Below are 18,676 nucleotides of genomic sequence, written 5' to 3' on the forward strand. Positions count from 1 at the left end.
ATGTCAAGTTCGTTTTACTTTCTATTATATATTTGATTGAGTTCATATAAACATTATTGTCTTTCCCACCAAATTATAATGCCATCAACTGCACGCTATTAAACTAAATTGAAATTAGATTCTTATACATAAACACAAGTTTCATAAAAAAAACAATATAATAATGGAGGAGACCATATTTTCATATTATATTTGAAGATTCGGCTACAATATTTACATGTATTTAATATAATTTTTGTATTTGATTATAGTAGAGAAAGTAACATACACTGAATTGCAACATTTTAAATTTTAATAGTTAGGTATCCGAGTGAACGAGAACTCTATCGTTACGAGAAATAAAATTATATTTACTAAGGAAAAAAACGGTTGAATAATATTTTTTTTTTTGTCAAACAACTAAATAACTTTACGAAATATTTTTGTAGTGCTCTTGAAATTTGGTCATTGTTCTACTTTACCTTATAAAATTTTAATTTCACAATTTTCCATTTTTGACAAAATACATTTACAAAACTAATGGATTATTGTATGAAATTGCGACAAATTGAAAGTTTAAGAGGTACGTAACCAAATTAAGTACTGTATCGGAAAAAATAGAACAAATTCCATAATTCAGTAGCATTGCTAAAGTTGGTGAGTATTTTGGGAAAATGATATGAAAATTCTTTAAAAAATGAAAAATTATTAAAAACGTTTCTAAAAGATAGGAGCCAACCAAGCTGGACCAAACTGGAGAGGGTGTAAAACTTTGACGAGCAATAACATATAGGGCAAATAGAGTAAGTTAAGGATCTTTAGTTGGTGGTCAATTAAATACCAAGTATGGATCTGGGTTCTCGCTCCACCCAAAGTATATAGAGCGTGTGTGTGCCAGCCACAAGGTCTGCATTTCAAGTACAGCTAAGACTTCTTACTACTCAGAGGAGGAGCTGTGCTTCAACCCCTTCACCTTCTTCTTCTGTTCTCTGTAAGTGGATTTACTCAACCTTTTTAGTTTGTCTATGGATCCAATCTATGTGTTTTTATTTGGTGTTATATTGTTTGGTTTTTGTTGGGGTTTTTTATTTTTTGGTTTGGTGGTGATGGGGTTTACTTTGGGATGAACAGAGGCAGCTGCAGGAATGGGTTCAAAATCTCAACTTTTTCAATACGATGAGGTGGCAAAGCACAACCACAAGAAAGATTGTTGGATCATAATCTCTGGAAAGGTCAGATTTGTGGTTTTTATTAAAAAAAATTCCTTTTTGATTGTCCTTGTATTGTTTTTGTGTGTAAATCTGTCCTTGTATCTGGAATTGTTTCAGTTTCTGGGTTGATTTGTGATTTGAGATTCACCTTTTGGTTAAACGCAAAGACTTTTGCTGCCACTCTTTTTGTTATGTGTTTTAATTATTAAAGGAGTTGCTTTTGCATTATCTGCACTGAATGGATGAAAGTTTACAGATCTAATTGAAAGTATAAAGGAGAATTCAAGCAATAAAAAGGAAAAAGGGTACATACTAATATGTTAATTATTGCAAAAATCAATATGGTAGTTACTAGTTACATGGTATTGTTGTGTGAAGGACTGAATTGCACAGTGTGTTTTCTGTGTAGTTGGTGTGTCTGTTTTTTTGATGTTATCAGAATCTAATCACTGAAAAAATGAATAGGATGGGATAGAGGAAAATGCGTATGGTACTAGTTAGTACCAACGAGGAATTGCGTTGTATGTGGTAAACACGTTCAAGGCAAGACAATAAATTAATTTCTTTCACCTATGAGTGCTAAGCTTTTTGAAAAATGCTCAAGATAGTTCATTGGTGTCGCTCTATACTTGCTGGTCTTAAGGTAGTGATGATCAAGTATGTGATAGTATAACTGCCCGATTAAGGGATTTTTTTTATGTGTCAGACTGGAAATGGAATTGTAAAAGGCAAATGTAAGATGAGCAATTTGGTTGTTAATTGTTATTGTGTGTAGTTAGATAGGTAACATGGCGAGTAGTTGGACTTGAGGCGTAAAGAAAGTTGTTTTTTGTTTGGAATAACTCTTAACTTGCTAATCAGAGAAAACAAATGTAATCTCTGGTGGTATGTGAAACAATTGTAGCACTATATAGGCAACTTTCAGGACTGCAGAATGATGAAAAAACAGTATGTGAAACTTGAACATGCCGAACTGGGCAGGAGCATCAGCTGATCTTGTTCAAATGGGTATGCAAATGGGAACATTTAAGATCAGCTGCTGCCCCTTCCCAGCTGCTGTTGAACTAAACAGTTTTATAAAGAAATTTTTGGTCATTGGTCAGGAAAGAATTAGCTGGGCCTCCTCACTGTTCAATTTCTGTACTCTTATATTTGTTCCACAAGGAGGGGGTTCTAAGGATAAGGACACTTGCTTTCAGCAGTGAATATACTGACCTACATACGCTTTTTTATTTGGTTCCTAGCTATGAGGTCCTTCTCTTTGTTGGTAGGTTGATCATACACAAAACAACAGATATTTTAGTGAATTCTTCCGTCTGGTAACTTAGATAGTTCACCTTTTTACTTTTAACCTCATCTACTCGCATAAAATTTACCGGCTTCACTAACTATCTTGTATATTTTGAACAACTTACCACAGGTTTATGATGTGACCCCTTTCTTGGAGGAACACCCTGGAGGCGATGAAGTCTTGCTATTAGCAGTCGGTAAGATTGTAGACTTCAGCTAGACAATTTATCTTTTATGTTTCCGACTGTTTTTTCTTTACTAGTTAAGAGTATGCGAACGTTTATGTGTGGTAATTAGAACTTTGTTTGAACATCTTGCAGAAAAAGATGCAACAGATGACTTTAATGATGTCGGCCACAGTGATTCCGCGAGGGAGCAGATGGAAAAATACTACGTAGGCAAGGTTGACACGTCCACCATACCGGCACAGCCAAATTACAAGCTTCCTGCTCAAGCAGCTGCTCAATCTGAACAATCTTCTGGACTTTTGGTAAAACTTTTACAGTTTCTGCTGCCCTTGTTGATCATGGGAGCTGCATTTGCTCTGCAATACTACAATAAAAAGTAGTCTAATTATCCTCCATGCGTATGAACTTTCTTCAGACCGATAGTCTATCACTCAAGTCAGAATAACGTAATAACAGAATTTCAGTTACTACTTTGCATTTTTGAAAATGATGTACTACCTTTTTACATATCGTATTTGTGTGCGCTTGGAATTTATTGAGTTGGCGAAGCATTGTTTCATCCCATTGCAATGATTTCTTTCAAAATATTTGCTTCTTCACCTGCAATTTAGCTGGTTCAGCGAGTTCGATTGATGGGATAATATTCACCATCACTGCTTTTGTGTTCATGATTTAGTCTTTGAATAGCAGAAAATTTAAGACTTGGCAAAATATCTTTTCCCCATTTGTAACCCATAAGAGGAAAAGTTATTGTGTGGAACTGGAACACGGCCATGTGGTACTCTGAAGATTTGATTTGTGTGGAATGAAGAACACCATTCACTCATTCACATCGACAATTATGTGTAAGCTATTTCAAAATTTCAATGCGGATTATTCTTGGATCTTGATTAAGGACCTCATATCCTTACTCAATGACTTTACTGATCCGAGTTCTCAGATACGCACATTAACCACAGTATTAACTACAGCTGAAGCTCATTCGTTTCCCATCTGTCATATTTACAGTGGGATGGGCAAGTTTTGTTCAAATAAGTTTCCACAGCATGCCATTAACTTTGACAGTGCCTGGCACTGCACATTGGTGTGGTTAGTAAATAAAAAAGAAAGGTGTTTAATTTTTGTTTTTCAGAAAAAAATATTTTCTCCAGGGCTCGCTGTGGATGATACTAATTATTCTTAAAAATTAAGGTCTGGTAGCAGTTATATTACCTTGGTTGGGAAACCTTTTTGCTCAATGTCGATATGTCTTTGTAATGAGTATGACATGTATATTTGCGCCTAACTTCATTGTGGTGGGGTAGTCAATTTTGTCGGGGATTTGTTAAACCTTTGGAAAAATATCTTTGTAAGTATCTCATTGTTTTTTCAAATAGGATATTGTTGTAGTCCAGGAGTACGGCAACACGGTAAATCTAAAAAAAAAAAAAATGGATACGAACACAAACACAAATACGGCAACAAGACAAATCTCAAAAAAGAAGGATAGGAACAAAACTAAACATGACAATTGAAATATAATAAATATTACAAATCTCAAAAAATAAGGATAGGGACACAGCTAAATATGACGATTGAAATATAATAAATATTACATATTTAAAAATAATACGTCAAATTAACCAACATCTATTATCTTTGCAATAGATAATAGCCAATCAAAAATTCAAAATACACAAAATCCAATCAAAATATGCAATGCATACCTGTAAATTTTGGAGTCGAGGAGAAGTCCTATCCCGCGCTGCTGCAATGCCCAATCAACTAGTTGTTAGATGCTGCGCATAGGATGTGGAACCAAGTGGCTAAGGAGCTGAAGAGACGCCAGATTGGAGAGAGAGAGGACTAAAGTTAGGTTGAGGTGGAGACTCCTTTTTAGGTTTTAGTTCCAATATTTCTAAATGCCCCCAAAATGTTTTCTAAATTTACAAAAAGACCCTTGCCGTGTCTTGACCATGTTCAAACCATGTTTTGACCGTGTGTCTAAGTCGTTAACTATGTGCAAGCTGTGTCTAAGGCATGTCGGAGCGTCCGATACTCTAACACTTTGGAGTTTTGGAGTGTCCGTGCAACCTAGGAAAAAAGGACTAAAAACGAATTCATAGCCTCAATCTATTTTTTTTTTTACAGAAGTGATAGAGAATTTCATTGATCCGAACAAACACGTCCGCAGTGCCAGACGGGTACATTTCTTCAATGACCAATCTCTTGATTTGGAGATAAATCTGTGCAGATTCACAAACCCTAAACCCTAAACCACAACACAACAACCATTAGCGACTGATGCAAATCTGCCACAAAGACGACAAATGTAGAAACCTAGTGCCGGAGCCATAAAAGCCATCGCAAGAACAAGGTCGCGAATAACTCCAACAAATGTTTGAGGGTTGTATGCAAAAAAGGTGAGAATGGGAAGGAGGCGTTGGGCATCATCAGATCGGTGAAAATGAGAGAAAAAAAAGAAGAATTGCGCCGGAGGCGTGAAGGATGAAAAGGTGTAGATGGAGGCGGAGAGGAAGAAGGCATGTGGGTTGCGAGAAGGAGAGGGAGGTGCAGAGGGCGACAGATGAAGGAAAGGCATGAGGTGAAGGGGAGAGGGCTAGGAGAAGGTAGGAGAAAGGTTGACGCCGACCTCAAACATGAGAAAGGGGCCGACGGTTGAAAGCTTTCAAATTTAGGGGTATTTTAGAGAGAGAAGATAAGGAAGAGAGTCAACTGGTGCTTTTATTATTTAATTGTTTATTCATAGCCTCAATCTAAAGCATAACTGAATGATTATATTTGATAAATACATCGATCCGATGACATAATCACAACAAAGACAGCCCATCCATGATATCAAATCAATGGAAAAAGAGTGGATCTTTCTGTTCAATGTTCTAAAGTTATATGCCTTTTTCCACTCCCTAATCCCTATTTTAGTTATGTAATTGTGAATTTGTGATGCCAATTTCAATTGCTTAATGACAATACAAAATCTGGACTATTTAAGAATCACTTTTCCGTAAGATTTGTGTTTCAAATCTAGCTTGATTTGTGGGATATGCTGTGCTCTTGATTACGGTGGGATTTGATATCGTGAATAAGCAACTTCACCAACTAATTAGATATTAGCATGTCATAATATATGGGATAGTACTGATTAGCATAGTAACACTGATAAGTTGTTCTCTTCATCTTTGTCGTTTTCATCAAGTTCCCTTTAAACCAAAAAAGAGAATAGTGAAACTTTGTAATGATAAATTGGTGTGTTACACTCTTTTTTCATCAAACAGGTCGAAAAGTCTGACAAAATTTTAACAAGACCACATAAATACATAAGTATTTTTTTTTCTTCTTAGCAAATATATCATTTTGAAGGAAACAAAGAAAAAACCCTAAAAACCAAACTCCGAACCCAAAACACCTCAACTCGAAATCCCAAAATGAAGCCATACAATAATTAATCAAGAAAATATACAAGTTGAACTCACGATCAAATTGTACGATCGTACAGAAAACCTATGTGATTTAGGTACTTATCATAATCATACAACCACCTTATCATAATTAAGGTGATTGATTAAGTTCATGACACGCATACTAGTTTCTATACCCCTTACGTTTATCTCACGCATTATTTTTCAAAAAAAAAAAAAAACACACACACACATGAGTTTCAGCGTTCATGCCCCTCATCTATACATTATCCGATGCTATTGTTTGGACCTCATGCAACTGTTCATGTGCAGATTATATGAATATGCATATGATTTGATTTTAACTGAAAGCCAAGTTTTAGTTTTAGTTATTTGGGGAAAATCCTGAAACTAGTTTTGTTGATACGTACATAAGTTTGCTATGTGAACAAACCAAGTGTACGACTACGGGCGGCCATGACACACTCCGACCTAGATCGAGGCATGTTGGCCGTCACGTAAGGATGACATAGCCATGTGAACAATGCGGAAGTAATATTAATATAAGAATGCGAATAAGATTTAAGTGTGAATACACACAATCAGAGCATAGATAGCCTAAGTGCACTTCAGCAAGACAAATATTAATTATACAACAATCAAAGGTGATCCTACATTGGTGATAATCTGTCAGAGCTGCCGTAAATTCCTCGTAAGCCACCAACAAGCACTCCTAACTAGAGCCTGGAGGGGCGCAAGACAGGAAGTGTGAGTGGGCAAAAACAAAGCTTTTCAAAATCATTTCACTTATCTAGAAAATAGCATACATGTAAATATATCTCAAAACCCTGTTTAAGATAGCAAATCCATAATCATGCCATGTCAAATATCTCAGCAAGGAAATAAGTAAGTCAGGTGAAATAAATCAATATGAGATGGTATGTCAGCCGGAGTCACTTAATGTGACCTGTACGGCTGAATCTATAACTCATCAACTAGTTCTTTGCACACAAGTCGGAAACACCTAAAGTGATCTGTACGACAGGCTGGGTGTAAATAAATACGCTTAAGTGCTATGGTCATGTGAAGGTTGTGCGAAGTATCGTAAGTCACCCTAATGTGGTTTGTACGACAGGCTGGCACCTGCCTTGGATCCAAGGTGAGCATGTGGTGCGGCAGGTGAACGATCACGTGAAGGCTAGGCCTTGTGCTCGGGCAGAGCACTAACATCGAGGTGCAGGATAACCATCTCTAAATGCATCTCAACACAATTACTCACTACCATCATTACCATTAACATACTCACCAGAAGTCTGCAGCATCGAGCAACAATATATATATATAACCATAAGAATGCACAATTAAACATAGAGAGCATTTAACATGGCGTTTCAACATATAAAACTGTTTAATTAAAGTTTTTGGGAAAAATACCAAGTGTATATATATACTGAAAACCAAAAGCCTACTCACTGATATGTAGAAGGATCATAGCCCCTGAGTCTTGCTTGATTACGCTCTTCCTCAGGATAGGTCTCGCCTATATGCGAAACAACTATTTAAACGTTATTTTAAAGAATATAACCAAAACTAGGTAATAACTTCTCATACATTGCTCAATTGGGGTATTTGAATATACTACCGTGGCCTACTCAACCTCAGGAACATCCCCATATTTTTATAAAAAATTTCCGACGTCCCATGCGCCGGCCAAGGCATGGCCACACACGAGGCCCACGCGCAAGCACGTGTCTGGCACTATGAAGCATTCCCTAACGGCGTTAGGGAATATTCTGTTGAATAAAAGCATATGCCATTAAAGATACCTGACGCCGTTAGAATATCTATCAACTTTGACGGAATATTCGTCTCTTTCTTTCTTGGTTCGTCAGAGTCCGGCGCCGGTCACCGCTGCACTAGCCGGAAATTGGAAAAACTTAAAACTTCAATATCTCATCCATTTCTCAACCAAAATTCAAAAAATTATGAAGCTTAGGATGAGAAGAACACACCCTTACCATTTTAGGTCCTAAAACCCACTAAATCTCATAGGGAAAACTTCGATAATCCGACCACCTCTTCAACTCGCCAAACCCAAGCTTCCCGACATTCAAGACCTTCCAAAATTCTTCCCTAAGCTTCGTGAAGAAGTTCTAAGGCTCACTAGAACCTTAAAACTCAATGAAACTTCCATGATCACACTTGACGCAGTGTACCTCACGCCGGAGCTTCTGGTTTCTTGGGTTTCTAAGGTTCTTCCTGCAAACAAATGGTATAGCTCTACTCCTGAGCTTGCAAGGAACTCGAAAATGGTCTCTATGAACTCGATCTGTAAGAGATGGAGTTAGTTGGATGGTGACCGTACGGGTTGTACGGAAAATGGAAGAAAATCCGAGAATGAAGGAGAGAGAAAGGGTTGCATGTATGGGTGTGTGTGTCCGGATTGGGCACCCATATAAAACCTTAAGTCCTAATTGGGTCCAAATAATTAGGACTTAAAATGATTGGTCCAATTCTTTTAACCCACTTCATTTTCCTTAGACCAAATATCCAATTACGACCCAACGTTAAGGGTAAAGTAGTCATTCCACACTAACGAGGACAAAATAATTAGTGTTTCAGTACGGGCTGTCACAACCTACCCCCTTAAGAAAATTTCATCCTTGAAATTTCACACATTAATACAAACCACTAATAATCATAAAATACGCGCAGATACATTTCCTTCATGCGATCCTCCGTCTCCCAAGTGGCTTCCTCCACCGAGTGATTTCTCCACAAAACTTTCACTAAGCGCACGGTCTTATTCCTTAGAACCTTATCTTTCCAATCCAAAATCGTCACTGGCTCCTCATCATAAGTCAAATCTGGATTAATTTCCAATGGTTGAGGAGGTATCACATGCGATGGATCTGAAACATAATGACGAAGCATGGAAACATGGAACACATCGTGCACTTTAGACAACTTTGAAGGCAACTCAAGCCTGTAAGCAACTTCATCGACTCACTCGGTAATCTGATACAGTCTGATGTATCTAGGATTTAGCTTACCTTTTTTCCTGAACCGTACTACACCTTTCCATGGTGATAACTTCAAAAATGCCCAATCACCAATTTTATACACCCGGTCAGTGGCATGCTTGTATGCTAAACTTTTCTGTTAATCCTGGGCCGTTTTCAGGTTAGACTTAATTATCTAAACATTCTGAGTAGTCTCATTCACAATCTCAGGGCCCACCAAAACTCTTTCACCAACCTCTGACCAACATAAAGGCGTACGACAAGACTTGCCATAAAATGCCGCGAAAGGTGACATACCAATGCTCGAATGGTAGCTATTATTATATGCAAACTTCATCAAATCTAACCGTTGATGCCAGGCGTCGCCAAATTGTAAGATAGAAGATCTTAGCATATCCTCTAATGTTTGAATAGTCCTCTCAGATTGTTCGTCTGTCTGGGGATGATATGACGTACTATAGAGTAATCTCGAACCAAGAGCCTCCTGAAATGCCATCCAGAACTTAGAAGTAAACCTAGGATCCCGATCCGAGATAATACTAACTGGAACTCTATGATACATAATAATCTTCGATATGAACAATTCAGCTAATCGGCTTAAAGAATATTTCTCCCTCACTGGAATAAAATGAGCTGATTTAGTAAGCCAATCAACTATCACCTAAATGCCATCATAACCATTTCGTGTATGAGGAAGCTTGTACACAAAGTCCATGGTAATGTTTTCCCATTCCCACTGTGGAACGGGAAGTGGCTGCATCAATCTAAATGGCTTTTTCTTTTTAGCTTTGACCTGCTGACAAATGGCACACCTACTCATATACTCAACAATTTCTCTTTTCATACCCGGCCAATAATAAAATGGTCGAATGGTATGATACATTTTAGTACTTCCAGGATGTATTGCATAAGCCGAACAGTGCGCTTCATCCAAAATTTCTTTATTTAACTCTGCATTGTTCGGCACATACATTCTTCCCTCCTGCATAAGCATGCCATCCGATTTTCTAATCCTTAGATCTTTCTTTTTCCCATCATTTCTCGCCTGAATTAATTCCTGGGTTTCCACATCATTCATTTGAGCCACGAGCACATGATCAATTAAAATTGGTCTGACTAGAAAATTAGCAAGTAAGGCTTCATCTCGTTCTTCCACCCCTAACTTCACTCTAGTGGACCTCAAATCCATAAGAAGAGGAACATGACAAGCGTACAAAGCATTAATTCTCACTTGAGGCTTCTTACTAAGTGCATCCGCCACCACATTTGCACGACCAGGGTGATACTCAATCGTGCAGTCATAATCACTAAGCAATTCAATCCACCTTTGTTGTCGAAGATTAAGATCCCTCTAAGTGAAAAGATATTGAAGACTTTTATGATTCGTAAAGATCTTACATTTGTCACCATAAAGATAATGTCTCCAAATCTTCAAGGTGAAGACGATATCTGCTAACTCAAGATCATGAGTAGGATAATTTATCTTATGAGGTTTCAACTGTCGCGAAGCATAAGTAATCACCCTACCATGCTACATCTATACACAACCTAAACCATTCAAGGAAGCATCGCTGTAGATCTCAAAATTATCACTATCATCTGGAAGCGCCAAAACAGGTGCATGAGTGAGACAATACTTCAACTGCTAGAAACTTTGCTCACAATTATCATCCCACTCAAACTTAACATCCTTCCTAGTTGACCTCGTCAACGGTAATGTAATAACTGAAAAATCCTTAACAAACCGTCTATAATAACCAGCGAGACCAAGAAAACTTCATACCTCAGTGACGGTTCGTGGTTGCTCCCAATTATCAACGGCTGCCACTTTTTGAGGATCCACCAAAATACCTTGAGCTGATATCACATGTCCTAAAAATGCCACTTGATCTAGCCAAAATTGGGATTTGCTAAACTTAGTATACAACTGGTGTTCCTGCAATTTCTTCAACACCAAAGTAAGATGTTTAACATGCTCTGATTTAGACTTAGAGTACACCAGAATATCGTCAATAACAAACTTGTCTAGATATTGCTGGAATACTCGGTTCATCAAATCCATAAAAGTTGCAGGTGCATTAGTCAACCTGAAGGGCATCAAAAGAAACTCATAATGACCATATTGAGTCCTAAAAGCTGTCTTAGGAACATCTTCACTTTTAATCTTCAATTGATAGTAACCATACCTCAAATCAATCTTAGAAAATACACAAGCGCCTCGAAGCTGATCAAATAAATCATCTATACGCGACAACGAATAACAGTTTTTAATCGTTACCCGATTTAATTGCCTATAGTCAATACATAGCCTCAAAGTCCCGCCTTTCTTCCTCACAAATAACATCGAAGCTCCCCAGGGTGAAGTACTAGGTTGAATAAAACCCTTATCAACTAATTCCTGCAACTGGAGCTTTAATTCCCTCAATTCAGCAGGAGTCATTCGATAAGGAATTAATGAAATAAGATCTAAACCTGGAAGCAAATCAATAGAGAACCCCACATCTCGGTCTGGTAGCAATCCAGGTAAATTATCAGGGAACACATCAGGAAAATGCTTGACTACTTGAACATCCTCCACACTGCTAGGAACATTATCATTCAACCTAGTACATGAGCCAAATATCCCTGAAAACCTTTCTCTAACAACTTTTTAGTTTTTATGGCAGTAATAACATCATGCCTCACCCCACGACACTCGCCTACAAATGTAACCTCAGGTAATACAGGACGATGAAAAATAACCTTTTTCCCGTAGCAATCTATGTTGACACGATTATAATGCAACCAATCTGTGCCTAAAATCACATTAAAATCCACAATATCTAACGGAATGAGATTAGATGGCATAACTACATCCTCCACTAATACGAGACATCCTCAATATACACAACTAACATAACATCTCTCCCCTCTAGGCATTGCAAACTCTAAATCATACCATAGAGGTGTAGGATGAGGTTGTTTCATTTGAGCGAACGTATGAGAAATAACAGAATGCGTAGCACCATAATCAATTAATACTCTAGCAAAATGACCAAGAAAATTCAACATACCCATGATCAAATTAGGATTATTCTAAGCATCTTGCAGTGATGTGGTGAATACGTCCCTGGGCTTGTTGTCGTCCTCCACGACCTCTATTAGCTTGATTACTTCGCCCCTGCACACCTAGCCCCTGACTTGGCTGACCAGGCTGCCTCGAAGATCCCACACTACTGGAAGCAGCCTCTACGTGCTGAGACTGTCCTCTAGGATACCATTGAGATCCACCAGCTGAATAGGGAAAATACGACGTAAAACCTCTAGGATTTTGAGGATAACTACTCTGATAATATGGATCCTGTGGATACTGATTTTGCCCTGCAGAATAAGGAGCTACATCGCCCTGGTAATGATAAGCACCTCCATGACTCGTCTGACCATAACTGCTAGATCTTTGAACTTGCTGGATAGACACTAGTGGTGGTAAGGAATGCGGCTAGGGCCTCTGCTGATACTGAGGACAATGCATAGCTCGATGCCCCAATTGACCACAGGTAAAACATCATCTACTACCCTGCATGCACTCCCCAAAATGTCGGCTATTACATCTACGACAAAACGGACCACTAGAACCACCAGAATCTCTCTGCCTCTGAAAACGAGGGCCTCCAGACAATCTACCACATTTCATCTGACCAGTAGAACTCATACCCCTGTTAGAAGAACTGGAACTAGCTCCACTTCTCTTAAAGCTCTGAGTCTTGTGAAGTCCCAAAGATAATTGACCTTTACCTTTATCATATTTCTTTTGATTTCCATCATTTTCTTCCTCCTCACTCTCACTAGGCATATTTATGAATCTTCAATTCGCAGCAGAATCTCGTAAAACTCCTGATAAGTGGCACAGGGAGTCATGGTCGCCATAGAACGCCACTTCTTTCGAGTACCCAACCTGAAATGATGAAGCACCTCAGCCGGATTAGCAACAACCTCTGGGTGATAGCGAGATAAATCAGTAAAACTTCTGTAGTACTCATTAGCTGTCATCTTTCCCTGTTTTAGGTGCATGAATTCTTGCTTCTTACGATCTATGTACTCTGGAGGAATGAATCTCTTTTGAAATAACTGCTTAAAAACTTCCCAATTAGCAGCTTCCTATGGTGACAACTGATAAGACTTCTGTCTCCACCAGGATACAGGCTGTTCACCTAAAAACCAGGTAGTCGTCTCAACCCACCTATCATCCGGAAGATTTCCCTGTCTATGCATCAAACGGAAAGTCTTCTCAAGATGATTAATCCATTTCATTGCTCCTTTAGACCTTTCATTACCCATGAAATGATTCAACTTTAGATTATACACAGTCTCCAGATGAGTCATTTGGGGAGGACGAAATGATGACTGAATAACATTAGCTATAGCTTCCCCTAATTGAGCTATATTAGGGAAACCAGACTCAGCTGAAGGATGTGGCTCTCTACAAGGCGGCATAGTTCTGATAGAAGATACCAAGATAATTAGAACATTCACAAGATATGCAGGACTGCAAAACCTAGGCTCTAATACCAAACTGACACACCCTGACCTAGATCGACGTATGCTGGCCGTCACGTGAAGGTGACGTAGCCATGTGCACAGTGTGGAAGCAATATTAATATAAGAATGCAAATAAGATTTAAGTGTGAATACACATAATCAGAGCATAGATAGCTTAAATGCAGTCCAGCAGGACGAATATTAATTATACAACACTCAAAGGTTATCCTACATTAGTGATAATCTGTCAGAGTTGCCGTAAATTCCTTGTAAGCCACCAACAAACACTCCTAACTAGAACCTGGAGAGGCGTAAAACAGGAAGTGTGAGTGGACAAAAACAAAGCTTTTCAAAATCATTTCACTTATCAAAAGTAGTAACCCATCGCCGTAAAACCTGTATAATTCCCAAAACAATAGCATACATGTAAATATATCTCAAAACCCTGTTTAAGATAGCAAATCCATAATCATGCCATGTCAAATATCTCAGCAAGGAAATAAGTAAGTCAGGTGAAATAAATCAATATGAGATGGTACGTCAGCCGAAGTCACCTTATGTGACCTGTACGGCTGAATCTATAACTCATCAACTAGTTCTCTACACACAAGTCAGAACCAACCAAAGTGGTATGTATGACAGGATGGGTGTAAATAAATACGCTCAAGTGCTACGGTCACGTGAAGGCTGTGCGAAGTATCGTAAGTCACATACAATTTGGAACCACCTAATGTGGTATGTACGATAGGCTGGCACCTGCCTTGGATCCAAGGTGAGGGTATGGTGCGGGAGGTGAACGATCACGTGAAGGTTAGGCCCTGTCCTCGGGCGGAGCACTAACACCGATGTATAGGATAACCATCTCTAAATGCATCTTAACACAATTACTCACTACCATTAATATACTCACTTGAAACTTACCTAGGCGTCCGCAGCATCGAGCAACAATATATATAACCATACTAATGCACAATTAAACATAGAGAGCATTTGACATGGCATTTCAACATATAAAGCAGTTTAATTAAAGTTTCTAGGAAAAATACCAAGTGTAAATATATACTGAAAACCAAAAGCCTACTCACTGATATGTAGAAGGGTCGTAGCCCCCGAGTCTTGCTTGACTGCGCTCTTCCTCAGGCTAGGTCTCACCTATATGCGAAACAACTATTTAAATGTTATTTTAAAGCACATAACCAAAACTAGGTAATAACTTCTCATACATTGCTCAATTGGGGTATTTAAATATACCACCGTGGCCTACTCAACCTCAGGAACATCCCTATATTTTTATAAAAAATTTATGACGTTCCACGCGCCCTCACGCGCCGGCCAAGGCACGGCCACATGCGCCGCCCACACACAGGCACGAGTTTGGCACACTAACGGATTTCCTAACGGCGTTAGTGAATATTCCATTAAAGATACCTGACGCCGTTAGAATATTTTGTCAACTTTGACGGAATATTTGTCTCCTTCTTCCTTGGTTCACCGGAGTTCGGGGCCGGTCACCACTGCACTCGTTGAAAACTGGAAAAACTTAAAACTTCAATATCTCATCCATTTCTCAACCAAAATTCAAAAAACTTGTACCAAAATGAAGCTTAGGATGAGAAGAACACACCCTTACCACTTTTAGGTCCTAAAACCCATTAAATCTCGTCGGGAAAACTTCGATAATCTGACCACCTCTGCAACTCGCCAAACCTGAGCTTCCTAACGTTCAAGACCTTCCAAAATTCTTCCCTGAGCTTCGTTAAGAAGTTCTAAGGCTCACTAGAACCTTAAAACTTGATGAAACTTCCGCGATCACACTTGACGCACTGTACCTCACGCCGGAGCTTCTGGTTTCTCGGGTTTCTGAGGTTCTTCCTCTAAACAAATGGTATAGCTCTACTCCTGAGCTTGCAAGGAACTCAAAAATGGTCTCCACGAACTCGATCTGTGAGAGATGGAGTTAGTTGGATCGTGACCGTACGAGTTGTACGAAAAATGGAAGAAAATCCGAGAAGGAAGGAGAGAGAAAGGGTTGCACGTATGGGTGTGTGTGTCTGGATTGGGCACCCATATAAAACCTTAAGTCCTAATTGGGTCCAAATAATTAGAACTTAAAATGATTGGTCCAATTCTTTTAGGGGTGTGATATCCACACACCCCATTTTACTTCTCACACACCTTAATTTTCGGCCGTCGGATCAGATGAATTGAAGAAGATCAATGGACATAAATTATCAAGGGGTGTGTGAGAAGTAAAATGGGGTGTGTGGATAGCACATCCATTCTTTTAACCCACTTCATTTTCATTAGACCAAATATCCAATTACGACCCAACGCTAAGGATAAAGTCGTCATTCCACACTAATGAGGAGAAAATAATTAATGTTTCAAGACGGGCTGTCACAGCCATCTCATACTTTAAGGATTTAGTTTTTTGTTTTTATTTTTTTTAAATTAAAATTTTCGCTTGATAAATGCTTTCACTTTAATAAACAAATAAATAAATTTGAAAACCAATTATGAAAACTCTCAAATTTTTTTTCAGTTGTCATTTAAAAAAAAAATAAAGCTAATTACCAAATGAATTTCATTTTTCAGTTTTTAATTTTATTTATTTATTTTTAACTACTGAAAACTAAATAGTTATCGAACGGTTCTAAACCTTTTTATTTATTTATATTAACGACATTTTATATTAAATTAATTTAAACTACTACACATGAGGATACAAATTTGAGTACACACTGCTATAGGCCAATTAACTAGTTGTTATTGATTTTAAATTAAAGAAATTCGCATGAAGCTCAGATATAAACAAATGAAATGTTGTCAAATTGTGGATAAAGTATTTTTCATAAAAAAAAATGGATAAAGTACAATTTTGAAATAATAATATGCATATACTTAACTTATTTTTATCAATTATTGACAAGTGGGGATTTAATTATTGATTAAGGAATGGTAATTAATGGGTACTACAAGTGACAAGTCAAACAAGCATCCCATCCCATCCAAAATAGTGATTGGATAAAAACATGAACAAACCCAGAAAACCCATCACATGTATCTTATTTAATTATTCTTCTTCTTCTTCCTCTTCCTCATCCATACTTAGAAGGTATCCAAATTGTTTTGTTTTTGTTCTGTACAATCCAAGAAATTTTGTTTCTTGTGTTTATCTTTCTTTTTCCAGTCAAAATCTGTGTCTGGGAATTCAGAGCAAGCATTAGCTAGTCGAAGACTCTTGCGTCTATCATTAAATCAATTAATTAAGACTTGTTAACTACTGATTATAATTACAGTAATGCAGTGGTCGAGTTGTCCTTGTACTTTTATATGAAGAGAAAGGCTTAGAAATACTGTTTGATAGATCATTGTCGTTGGCTTTATATATATGTCTTCATCAATTGTCTTAACTGCATGAGCAAAATGAACGACAGCAACTTATCAGCTCTTAAATAAGGTGTCCCTGTCAAGTTTTTCTTTTGCTCTCGACATTCTCCTGCTTTAAGGCCCCAACCATCTTAAACATTTTGGTTAAATAGGTAAGGCTAATTGTTACTCATACTGTACGTAGTGCTGATAATAGCATATCTTTCGCATCAACGTATATAAAGAAGTAGGCTTGAAGTATTTTTATATGTCTGGGGTAGAGAATGCTCCATTTGTCTAACATCTTCTTACTCCCACTTTTTGGAAAAATTATTGCGTAATAGAAATAGTTAGAAAACCGTCATGCGCGCGGTATAACTAACTTATTTTATAACACATAATACCATTTCAGTATTATATTGGAACTTGAAAAATATATAAAATTTACTTTGTGTTGGAGGATATTATGTCCGTTTACTAATTGGTGATGAATAGGTCATTCATTCTTCAGTTAACTGTTGTAACCATTAGACTAATAATACAATTTCAGTATCATATAGGAATTTGAACAATATATAAAATTGACTGTGTAGCAGGGGATTTATGTCCGTCTACTAATTGGTGATGAATAGACCATTGCTATGTCAAATGACTAGGTCATTTATTTCTCCAATAATTGTTGTAATCGTTAGACTATTCATTCATGGCAAATTACACAAATACCTCTAATTCATTAAGCTATTGATTCTCCATGTTGAATTAGATGTATTTGTGTAATTTGTTAGGATAGCCACACCACTATATAAAGGTGGCTATGCTTCACATCGTAACACACTAAGAATTTCTCTAATAGAATTCTGTCACACCCTGGACCCGAAGTCGGTAATAAAAACCCGAACTCGAATCTGAAACGTAAGTTAAAAGCTCAATAAATAAAGGGAAATAGAAACGGGTTGGAAAATAAATTCCTTTTATTAAAATAATTCATGATTCTTAAACAAATATAGAATTCTTTACAACCTACAGTAAATAGAATAAACATTCTATTCTCACATCTAATCTGATCTCATCTTGCCTACCCTATTGAATGTCTAGTTCGTAAACCTGCACAACAATAGTGGGATGAGCTTCAACAGCTCAGTAGGGACATAATCTTATCACAGTAAATTGACAATATTAAATTAAGTGTCACAAAATCTTATAGCCAAATATCAAATTATTATTGATAACAATGCATGAATATAGTGCAACCTCTTTGGCTACCCCCGTTACTTTATATAATAAAACATGTGGACCTACATGTCCCATACCATGCATTCTACCACTGTGGTGGTGGTTCGAATGTTCAATTATAGAAACTAACCCCCATATGATATCCCAAGTTCATAAACCCCCTTTGCTAGTCATCTTATCTAACATCTTATCTAATTCATTGATCTCTATCCCAAATCACCCACATCGACAATTATCTCGTCGATATCCTATTCTAATATGCACATCGGGCTCGCCTGGAATTGGTTTCACAATGCATAGATTCAACTACACAAAAGATCCTTTCCAACTACCCTCAAGATCCTTTCCAACTACCCTCATTTCCCGAATTCCAATCTTAACACTGAAGTTCCAACCACATCTCACAACATGAGTGATGCACTAATAATGTCATTTCATCTTTCACATGTATCATAGTATATTCTCAA

At 37.6% G+C, this 18,676-nt stretch overlaps 1 protein-coding gene and 1 long non-coding RNA gene across 3 annotated transcripts; one reads left to right on the top strand and one right to left on the bottom strand.

The window, feature by feature from the left end:
- The first annotated feature begins 758 nt into the window (after positions 1 to 758).
- Positions 759 to 3,232, top strand: LOC126630336 (cytochrome b5-like). Of its 2 annotated transcripts, none has more exons than XM_050300422.1 (4): positions 759 to 970; positions 1,111 to 1,211; positions 2,611 to 2,677; positions 2,801 to 3,232. In XM_050300422.1, exons 2-4 carry the CDS (start codon positions 1,125 to 1,127, stop codon positions 3,046 to 3,048), a joined length of 402 nt encoding a protein of 133 aa, XP_050156379.1. In that variant the 5' UTR covers positions 759 to 970; positions 1,111 to 1,124; the 3' UTR covers positions 3,049 to 3,232. The 2 variants fall into 2 exon arrangements, with proteins under 2 accessions (XP_050156379.1, XP_050156378.1); XM_050300421.1 differs by having other exon boundaries at positions 762 to 970; positions 1,117 to 1,211.
- Positions 3,140 to 5,659, bottom strand: LOC126630337 (uncharacterized). The gene is made up of 2 exons (XR_007625955.1): positions 4,375 to 5,659; positions 3,140 to 3,268 (listed from the first exon to the last, which is right to left on the bottom strand). It is a non-coding gene; the product is annotated as an uncharacterized LOC126630337 (long non-coding RNA).
- Between the last annotated feature and the right edge of the window lie 13,017 nt (positions 5,660 to 18,676).

The sequence above is a fragment of the Malus sylvestris genome, chromosome 7 (assembly GCF_916048215.2).
Source record: "Malus sylvestris chromosome 7, drMalSylv7.2, whole genome shotgun sequence".
NCBI classification, from domain to species: Eukaryota; Viridiplantae; Streptophyta; class Magnoliopsida; order Rosales; family Rosaceae; genus Malus; species Malus sylvestris.